The 10,647-nt window shown below is 36.3% G+C and overlaps 2 protein-coding genes and 1 long non-coding RNA gene across 9 annotated transcripts in view; 1 reads left to right on the top strand and 2 right to left on the bottom strand.

Moving 5' to 3' along the window:
* The window catches only part of LOC108622416 (uncharacterized protein C1orf198 homolog), a 5,337-nt gene extending 3,867 nt beyond the window's left edge, over nucleotides 1–1,470 (bottom strand). Inside the window, exons 1-2 of one of the 2 annotated variants that reach the window (XM_026811469.1) lie at nucleotides 1,211–1,470; nucleotides 163–334 (exon numbers count right to left, since the gene is read on the bottom strand). The gene's annotated coding sequence lies outside the window, so the exon portion shown is untranslated. Of the gene's footprint in view, nucleotides 1–162; nucleotides 943–1,210 lie in introns of those variants that run through there. The other variant, XM_018020277.2, reaches the window with a different exon arrangement.
* A 369-nt stretch (nucleotides 1,471–1,839) lies between these two features.
* On the bottom strand, nucleotides 1,840–9,852 carry LOC108622418 (uncharacterized). 6 transcript variants are annotated; one of them, XM_018020285.2, is made up of 10 exons: nucleotides 8,703–9,852; nucleotides 8,511–8,614; nucleotides 7,153–7,595; nucleotides 6,802–7,082; nucleotides 5,542–6,726; nucleotides 5,103–5,392; nucleotides 4,433–4,522; nucleotides 4,111–4,318; nucleotides 3,944–4,045; nucleotides 1,840–3,860 (listed from the first exon to the last, which is right to left on the bottom strand). In XM_018020285.2, exons 2-10 carry the CDS (start codon nucleotides 8,605–8,607, stop codon nucleotides 3,521–3,523), a joined length of 3,036 nt encoding a protein of 1,011 aa, XP_017875774.1. In that variant the 5' UTR covers nucleotides 8,608–8,614; nucleotides 8,703–9,852; the 3' UTR covers nucleotides 1,840–3,520. The 6 variants fall into 6 exon arrangements, with proteins under 6 accessions (XP_017875774.1, XP_017875772.1, XP_017875770.1 ...); XM_018020283.2 differs by having other exon boundaries at nucleotides 4,111–4,522; nucleotides 5,569–6,726; XM_018020281.2 differs by having other exon boundaries at nucleotides 4,111–4,522; nucleotides 8,511–8,636; nucleotides 8,703–9,851.
* LOC113464000 (uncharacterized) lies at nucleotides 7,862–10,434 on the top strand. Its single transcript, XR_003388834.1, has 2 exons — nucleotides 7,862–8,265; nucleotides 9,795–10,434. It is a non-coding gene; the product is annotated as an uncharacterized LOC113464000 (long non-coding RNA).
* Nucleotides 10,435–10,647: the final 213 nt, after the last annotated feature.

Below are 10,647 nucleotides of genomic sequence, written 5' to 3'. Positions count from 1 at the left end.
GAATAAATCACAGGTCATACATGTCGTTCAGAGTCGATCACCGGAATCGCCATATTGGATTTGAAAACTGACTACAAGCAACATGGCAGACACCTACTCAAAAGGGGTCAACCGAGCGAGCCTATGCGCTATCCAGTGTTATATAGAGATCAGTGGTCTTACTCTTTTACCCACGACGCTACCCAATACGACGCGGCGCAACGCGACGTTGGTTGGCACTTAGCATGGTAGCGTAGTATATATGTATCCATCCATGCATATACATGTACGTAATACATATGTCGTATGTATGCATCGTATGCATACACGTATTGTATTTGTACGCCGCAGCAAACTGAAAGAATCACGATGAGGAATCACGCCTTGTTCGAATTAGTACCGAAATATACACATATCAAACATGTTATTAGTTAAAATATCGAAAATACATAAGATGAAAGCATCACGAATATATTTACTGTTTCCGACTTCGGTCGGCCACTGAATGGAAAAAAGCTAGCTGATATTATTTGTACCCTCGGTTCACAAACTTCAAAAATTGTAGGCGTAAGAAATTTTCAAACATGTATTCTGCATTTTGAATTCTTGATTTCAGTCTTGAATTAACTATAATCGAGATTTTTTGGGTTCAATTGTGTTTTCTAAACATATCTGCCGAAGTCAAATTCATACGATGTTGAATGAACTCAAGTTCGAGCCAAAATATAATTTTTCTTTGTATATTTCAAACGGACGGATCACTATGTAAATGAGAAATTAGTTAGATTAGAGTTAATCTTAAACAAGTTTTAGGAAAACATAAAGGGTAATCGTTACCACATTTACAATAAAATTATACCATTTACATACATCACAATCTACAGAATACAGAATCTCGCTTATTAGTATGCGTATCTTTGTTAGTATTTTATTATTGTGACAAATACACATTAATCAATAATTCGTTATACATTATTTTACATCTGTCTCTTATACAAATGCAGATATATCTTGCCTGAGCAATACGATCCACCTTCACGAGTAAAGGGTTAAGGTTTACTAGATGCTAGGAAAGCCGGGTGATGTAACCCGGTTTTCTCCTCTGCCGAGCCCGGTACGCTGTGCAGTGGGGCGTAAGGCGGAACGCCCCTACCTGCCCGCGCCGATGAAAGTGGAGCCCATGTGGAGCCCAGCCCAAGCCCCAAACCCATTGATATTAAACCCCACTCACCCAGCGCAGAACTCCGCACGCGATACCACGACGTATCGCCTATTCTCTTCGCCTGGCTCCCACGCTCCCACATTTCATCGCGGTGAGCGGGGTAAGCACCGAACGTGTGCGTGTCGTCATTTGTCACTTTTTGTCACAGCCGCTCGTCATTTCATTCCGGTTATTCGTGCTGTGTCATCGGTGCCGTCTAGTTCAGAGGGTTCAGAGAAAGATCTCTATGGCCGGTATTCAGAGTCGTTCCTTATTCTTAAGATCGTCTTAAGAATTTGCTATCCCTGTCTATCCCATATTTCCAGTCTTTGTCTTGTACAGGGAACAGGGCAAATTGCAAATGTTTAAGACGATCTTAAGAATAAGCAATGACTCTGAATACCGGTCTATATCGAACGTTTGCGCACCGAATACTGAGTACGTTGTCCATAACATTTAGGCTACTTATTTTATGTTGTTTAAGCAACTTTATTTTATTCCTTCGTATTTTTTCCGCGTGCGTCTATTACAATTTCACTGTCAATTTGAATTAGATTCGTGTACACTTTGAATCGGGAAGAGGACAACTATATGGTAAAACATGGAAAGGATCGATTGAAGGCGCTGATCATTAACAAGTACATATGTATACACATTAGTAAAGAAAAAAGATTTATTGCACTTCATTTATGTTCTTTAAACAAAAGTCAACAGTAAAATCAACTTAAAAACTGAACAATGAATTTAGCTTTCCGTTAAACTTACGATCTTTATTATAAACCAAGAACAATATAATGCCCCATTATTATCCCTGTAACGAGCTAAATAGATTTCATTAAAATTATTATATGCTTCACTTTCTTTTATTATCATACAAATATATACAATGTTGTTATTTTAAATCAGTTCTTGCCGTCTTAGTAACCTTTTGCATATCTCTGTAATTTAAATGGAATGGATTGCCTTACGTTAAAATATGCAATATATGAGAAATGATTATTTACACGCAACCATATCTTAACAGGAATGACAATAAATAAAAAACGTGTAATTTTATAATGATAAATGTTGGCTGAATATCACTTACGTTAGATAATACTAAAGGTTCAAGTACAAATCAGCTTTAATCGTAATCTTTCTTTACAAAATATATTTACAACTGGTATTATAATTTCGACAGTTTGCAAAGTGAATACATGAAATGAAACTGTTTACCAGAAAAAATGCAAATAATCGTCGATATCTTTCTCGTACTAATTTTGCACGTTTTATAATACACAACTCTTCTTTCTGAAAAATCGGACGTGATTTAACAACACTATATTATTCAAGTAATATCTGTTGTCTTAAGTATCCATGATACATTATTAGACATCAGATGCATTTGATAATGAGGTACCTTTGTAAGTTTTTTTTTAATGTAATAACATATAAATGTTCCCGATATCGGACTGAAAATAGGTATCGTATTTGCCGTAACAATATGTGAGTCGAACGATTTATGTAACAATAATTTCTGTCGTTTATGAAATAAGTAATATTTTCCTTATCATTATATAAAACCAATATCTTTCAAAAATTTGGACAACAGAGTTTTTCCTCCTCTTCTCTAATATGCACGAATTCTAATAATACTTTTACAGATGTAATGTTATACAGATTTTGGTGACATTAACAATTACGTGGCACTACGTATGGAACCATAATTTATTCCCGGGTCTCATGTACCTTTAGGAAATTATTTCCGAACAATACATTCGATGAGTTTTTTATATTCATATTTGTATTAAAAAAAATATACTAGTATGTATATATACATACATTTATACATGCATATGTACATATATGTATATGTACTAGTAGTATACGCTTATCCGAAACCGAACGCGCATTAAAAATTTGTCCTGTAATGATGTACAACATATACACTATCTTCTTTTAATGATTGTTTATCTCGAATCTTCTACATTAGTTTTATAATAACACAAACGTATCTTCAACTGTCGATACAAATACTGTATTGCTTCCAACTTACATAAACTAATGTACGGTAATTACGTGAATGAAATTAAATAAGGTCAATAAAAAAACCGAAAAGATAACGAAACATAAAATGTGAAAAAACGAAAGACGTGAAATTCTCTTATTACATGAAAGTGTCGAAGGACTTGAATTCACATGTATTGTCGGATCATAGTAAAAAATAAGAAAAATAAAAGACGGCCTGTAGTGCGGTAGGCAATGTAACTATATTCGTAATAAGTAATTGTTAACAAGAAAAATTATGACGTAGATAGAAAGACTGTACGAAACATAGGCCGAATATAAAATTGTCCACAGTTACCTGTTTGACAAATGTTTAAGTGGGCCCAGACTTAGAATAGATGTAGCACCAAGCGCACCTAAATTACAAGTATTAGGATTCCGTGCACCGTCTATCGTGATTATCGGCAAACCAAAGTGTCCTCCCGTTTGCACGCTAAGCTGCGATAGCGGTATATAACTCTGTATACCAAGACTCGACAAGCGATTCAGTACATGGGGCGACTTCAAGTCTACAACAGGTATCGCCAGTTCTGCACCTCCGTTTTGTGCAACAGTATCTACCTCTTTATGATAAGCTTGTTTGTGCGTCATTAATGCTTGAATCGTTGGGTATTGGGCGGGACAAAGATTACACCTAATATTAATAAAAATTATTTATACATACAGTACATTCAACATAATTCAATAATAAAATATCAAATCTTAAGTGTTACATACTTATGGAGTAGTTTATTGGACGCACGGTGTGTAGCCATATGTTGGGTCAACATCTCTTGGTTTGGGAAATTCTTTTCGCAAACTTGACAAACGAGCATCGCCCTGAGGCAATAAACAGTAATTTGATTGTACAAATTAGCTAGTTTTCTAGTTTCAATACACCTTACCGTGAAGGTCTTCCACGTCTAACTATCGGCATCTGAGGTGGAGTGTCTTGTGTTAAATCAACTGTTGGAGGTCTCGGTGGTCTCTCCACTTCGTTTACGGCCGTTTTATTCTGTTGTTTATTTTGGGGTACAGCAAATTGGCCTTGTTCTTGTTGCTTCTTCTGCGAACTAGCTGGTATGATAGAAATAGCAGAATTCAGATTGAGCGCTGTAACATTTAAAGGCTGCTGTGAAGTTGTAGTCCTCTGTTGCTGAGAAGGAATCTGCTGTTTGTTTTGTTCGCTTGATTTATTTTTATTTGCTGCTGGAGTAACAGTTATACCTCTGGCAGCCAATACATTAGCCACGGCCTTTGCGTCGGACTTCTTGCCGCTGACACCCGATGCATTCTGTACTTGAGCTGGAGCGGAACCTTCAGATTAGTAAAATAGCCCCTTTTACTCCCCAATCAACATCTTCCGCAAATAATTAGATATCTTTCATAAGTCAAATCAATTTACATTCATAGAATATTAAAATTTATAGAGGCAAACTTAACGAGGTTGATAAAATGTAGCAAAAATTAATGTTGAAAAGAATCTCATAAATTAAATAATATGCGGAGTGTGCAAGGTTTAAAGTGCCAAATGTCGCCAGTATGTTCTACGAGTCTAAGGAAAAGAGTTATATAAATATAAGTTGTTTAATGCTTTAATAAGAGATTTNAATTAAATTGATATCAAGTGATGAAGAGTATAATTAACATTTAACAAAAATTTGTATTAATTTAGTGATTGTGAATAGTAAACACAGTTCGGATAAAACTACATGTATACATCGTTCTATTGTTCGCTTCGAATTTTGTGTACAACCTTTTAATAAAGCGTTAAAACAAATTATGCTTACACAACATTTCTTTCTTGTTTAGATTCATAAAATATGTTGACAATGAGCTATCATTTGAAGCCTGAGTCACCTTACAATCTAAAAATAGTAATTAATAATAAAATTACCTGGTTGTCTAACACTAAGAGTTATAGAATCCGTAAGGTGTATTGTGGAATCATTTCTACTCGTTTGTTGAGTAGTAGCACCTTGTACATTTTGTATAACGGGTAGACCATCGTTTCTCTTTTGTTGTGCGATAACATGACAATCTGCATCCTCGTTTCTATCCGGCAGTAGGACATCCATTCGTCGTTGTTTGAGCACCGTGTTGTTCTGTTGTACTTGCATTGCCTGCTGTACAGGACGTTTCATACGTTGCCGTGGAACTGGCCCACTCTGCGGCACACGCGGTGCTCTGTAATACATAAACCTTTAATTAAATCTCTAAATAGCTTGTTCCAAAAGACATTTATATTATTTTATATCAATATTAATTTTTAGTATATATTCAACATTGCTTACAAACAATTTTGCTTTTACGATTATGTCATCAATAGTACTTGCCGACTACTTTGTGCAACGGTAGGATACCTTCCACGTGATATTTGTTGAGACAATTGCGGATGTATTTGTGGCGGTGCAGTCATTTGCGAATACGGACTTGGTCCGTACTGTTGGTATAGGTGCCCTATATGAGGAGGATAATGCATGCTCTGCGGGGCAGGAACTCTATACAGCGGTGGTCTCCCCGGTGGTTGTACAAAGTAATTCGGGCCATGAATCATTGTATTAGCACCTGGTGGAAGACTTGGAGGGATTTGCGTTTGCGGAAGTGGCATACGCTGTACTTGTTGAGCTAATTGTTGAACCGGCGCGGGTAGCTGCTCGAAATTAACGGGCGGTATAATTTGTTGAGCTGCACCAGTGACCGCGTTATACGTAGGAGAGTTTGTTTGATGTGGCGACGTCAATGGAGAATTTCTACTTATTTGCTGCGAATTCGACGTGTTTGGAGATTCCATTGATACTGCATGAGGTGAATGTGTATTCAATTGTGGAGATGCTTGACTTAAATGGGGTGAATTCCGGTTCAAATGAGGCGAATTCGTATTTAAATGAGGAGACAACTGGCTCACACTTGGAGAGAGAGGCGTCCCGTGCATCTGAGCTTTATGCATTGAAACTTCCAACGGCGAATTAAAAATAAGATTACTACATTCGGGTATATTGCACTGATAATGTCCAACTTTGTTTCGATGCTCGTCTAAATGTGCAATATCCTTAAACTTTTCGTTACAAACACGACAAGTATTAACAGTTTCAGCTAACTTCTCTAGCGAAACGTATTCAGTTTCTGATGATAAATTATTTGATAATGTTTCGTTTTGATTATTTCTTTGATGTTCAATCAAGTTCTGTAAAAGGGATCCAGCATTTTCAATGTTATTATCGTCTCCATTATCAGATTGATCTTCATTATCTTTAGAACCTTCACTATTCTTATTTGATAAATTGGTAGATAGTTGATTCCAATTGAAACCAGATGAACTTTCTGTTAGTTCCTCAGATTTATCATCATCATCGCACATTCTTGCACAATCCGTAGCGTGATTTGGAAATGTTGAAGACTTCGATGAAATGATACTAATAGCCGGATTTTCTTCTAAATCGTGTATCATAGCTTCTGAATCTCTGTCATCATCATTATCAATTCCTGAATTGTCAATTAACTGATTTATAGATCTAGATCTAAAATTAAAACAATGTATTATTATAAAATATTCGATTTAATGACTGTAGTTACTTAAGCTGAGCAACATTTACCCAGATTGTTCACCAAGTTTTTTCAAGTTTTCAATTGTTTCTCTACATGTCGCTTCCAATGCATCTGACTCTTCATGATCTTCAGTTTCAGAGAATCTTCTATCTGGATTGTCATATTGATCTGCAGCTTGTAAATCATCATTTTGATCCTCCTTTTCAGATGGATTTGCCATATCACTTCCTACACCCGAATCACCCTCATTTACATCTATGGTGTGCTTATCATTTTCTTCCAATGTATTATGGTCCTCATTAGTAAATTTAATGCTCTCATAGCCATCCTAGCAATAAGACAGTTTTAGTAATTTCCTGTCAATTAACACAATCATTATTTATCATTTTGCAACATACCTCTTGTTCCACCATCACGTTTTTAAACGATCGATCAACTGAATCTTCTGTATATTTCCCATGTCTTGGTTCATTTTGTATTCCTTCAGCCACGTCTCGGTTGTGATCCTTTGTTTCCAGATTTATGTTGCTCTTTACAACAGTGAAATCTTCAGATTCAGATGACTTTCTGAGCTTGAGTTTCAAATGTTCACTTGAATTCTGTTTTTTTAGTGTTAATTTCAGAGAACCATTCCCCTCTGGATTTAACCAATAGGTATCGGTCTGTGTCTTCGTGATACTTTTGAAATTTGTAACTTTCCTCAACACTACTCGTGGACTTCCTAAATGTGTGAGAATATGAGTACGGAGTTGTTTCTTTGTCGTATACTGCTTTCTGCAAATTTCACAACTGAACAACGATAGTCGCAAAGGAAATATCGTTCTATCCTCCACACCTTTATCTGTAACGATAAAAAAGAATTCTGATAATACAACATACAATTACACGTTAAATGTTCGTTACTTTTAATTTAAAAACAAAAACCTAATGTGATAGCAAGTCGCCTAACCACCTACACGATGAAGAACATCAGAAAATATACGGAGTAATTTGCCGCGCTTTCGTATCTTCCGTCAAATCAATTAAACGAATACGATTGCCTGTCAAGACGTTCATATAAAAGCTACACGTCAATTGTATTCATGCACGTTTCGTATTTCAAAAGTTCACTCGGTGTATCAGCGCGCGTTCCCCGTGTTACAACGGATGTAAACAATCGATGCCGATGTATATGCACCGACACCGACGGCAAGTGTTCACGCAAAATGGTCGCAATCTGTGTATAAGCAAGATATGTATGTAATTGCCTTTGCTTTTGCCGAGAATTGAAAACGGGTCTCTCCAATCGATACTAGCTCAAGGAGGAATATCATTGGCTAACTTCATATTAACGAAACATTCCCGCCGTGATATAGCTTGCATCGATATTTGTTTCGTAGAAATTGTATTGCGAACGTGCATCAACAACTTTTTACTGCCCTTGAAGAATCGCGTAATTTTTTATAAAAAGTTCATTTGACGATGTAATTGGCCGAATATTCTTAATTGCTTAAAGAAGTGAATTGAAGAAGGTAATAATTTTTATGATTGAGACCAAACTGTCAATATCATAACCCCAATTACAGAGAATGTCGAGGTATGTTCTGAATAGAAAGATAAACCTTTTGAATATTTTTTCGGCGTAGTATAAAAGATTTTTAATTGATTTGTATTGTTCAGTAATAGCAATTCTAACCTCTCCTCATAAATTTCGGTCTCATTTTTAATATCAATTATTCTACTTTTTATTGAAGTTCTTGTAGAAAGAAAAACATACCAAATGCTTCCAAACTATCTATTCCATCACTGTTACAAATCTCTTTCTGTTCAGAAAACTGAAATTCCTGAAAGTCTTGATCCAATGAATTGTTCATTTCCAATCTGTAAATATAATCATTAACATCTGATGATTACATAATACAGTCCTTGGAAATTTAACAACATTGTTACAGATAACTATTGTACTCACAGACATTGTCATTAACAATAAAATTGTCACAAGATCATTAACAAAGATCTATTCTGATTTAAATAATTGTTCACATTTGTTAATTAACAAAATATATATGTCTCAATGAATTGGAATAAACATTTCACACATTCCGCACATTTATAGTAATTCTAAATCACTGATCGACTGGTTTACAATCATAAATGAAATATTAAACAGTAACACAATCCATAAAACATAAGATTAACTTTACATGAACAGAAGTAGATTCTACTAATCGTACACGTACAAACAGTTTCAAGTTCGCTCTTCATTAGTGATTAATGATCCAACGTCGATGTTGCACTCAACGATTTTTAAAACTACAATTCACAATTTATTCAATGCAGACAACATGAAGTGAAGAAAAAATGCATAAATTCCAGTTTATGTTTATTCGATAAAAGATTTCACTGAACGTTTGTGTATTATTAAGTGCAGTTATCAAGGAATATTATGACATGATCACTCTGCTGTTTATGGCACATTCGTAGTATCAACATACAACAAAGACGAAATCGGCGTGTCAACTACGATGACTATCGTACTCAATCTGAACTTATTAGTGCGTGTTATATCAAACCGCCAATATGGCGGCGACGCGATGAAACCCGTACGTCCGTCAGGATAATTAACTCAATGTGAATTCGTGCCGAACTGTTGAGACGCGTTCAGCGATGGGTTCAGAATGTTCAGATGCGTTGTTTTGTAAAGAACGCGCGCGCGCGAGCAAGCGCGCGGGATAGCGTGCGCCGATTGCTGCAAACCCGAAGCTCTTCCCTCTCCTCTTTTCTTCTCTTCTCTTTTCTTGTAGCTGTATTATGTCTTTGTGTACCCAGCCTCTCTCTGTGCACCATCACTACCTGCGTCCACTTCCTTCCCCTCGCCTTCCTCCCCTCCTCTTTGTTCTCTTGTTCTCTTCGTCGGTGTCTACTACCATCACCACTATCACCACCGTCCTATCTGTTTTGCATATCGAAGATCATAAGGATTCACTAATGTCACGTATTTCTGGTTGTTCAGGGTATTAGAGATAAGCGTGTATTGAGGTATCGCGTATACTCTTTTCAGCAAGAAAAATCCAAACAAGAAGGAAAGAATCGACCGTTAATGCACGTTGGTGCCGAAGGGAGAAGGGGGAAGTAGAGAAGGAGCCCGAATTGAAATTAAGTCAACCTAACGTGGACTCAAGTATGAGTAGGGAGCCAATCCGCTCATAGCAAGTACCCGTCGACGCAGGCGCAATTCGAACATAACCGTGAAACTCCTATGTCCCCCGTACTCTTTCTCCCTTGCATTTCCTCCTATTTCTTGCCAACAATCTGTCTCTTTCCCCCCTGCCTCCACCACTAACCAATTCTTTTCTTTTCTTTTCTGTTAGTACTCTCTTTTTAGCCTCAGCTCTCTTTTTCTAATATTAAGTATTCTCTTTGTTATCCCTCCAATGCTCCACGATTTGTATCTCTCTATCCAATCCCTCAACAAAATCGTCAACGCAAACTATCCAATTGCTACCTGTCGACTATTGCACTTAAAAGCTTGATAAGGCCTCGATAGTTCACACCCATACCATTTCTGATAGTTTTTACATTTTCATTTTACAGAGGTGGTATCGTTCAGTCGCTTACCTTTCACCTCTAAAATTCAACAATACGTTATGTGCGTTCAATGATTGCTGTCAAAATACAAATATATTTCGTATTAAACCGTTTATTCATGTCGTATTTAATGATTTATTCTATATGGATTCAAGGATATAGTATCGCAAAGTAAAATTTAAATGATCAAGAATAGAACAATAAATTATGAATTAAGTGTAATGGTAGAATCAAATCAATCAAAGTGTAATGGTAGAAAAGTATTCCTATCATCCCAGCTTTTCCATGGGGAAGCATGCACCAAACGCATCATACTTGTAATAACC

This window comes from Ceratina calcarata, unplaced genomic scaffold (assembly GCF_001652005.2).
Source record: "Ceratina calcarata isolate Rehan_Ccalc_2016 unplaced genomic scaffold, ASM165200v1 scaffold221.2, whole genome shotgun sequence".
NCBI classification, from domain to species: Eukaryota; Metazoa; Arthropoda; class Insecta; order Hymenoptera; family Apidae; genus Ceratina; species Ceratina calcarata.
Note: the sequence above shows the minus strand (reverse complement) of the source record. Positions and strands in the feature narration are given on the sequence as shown.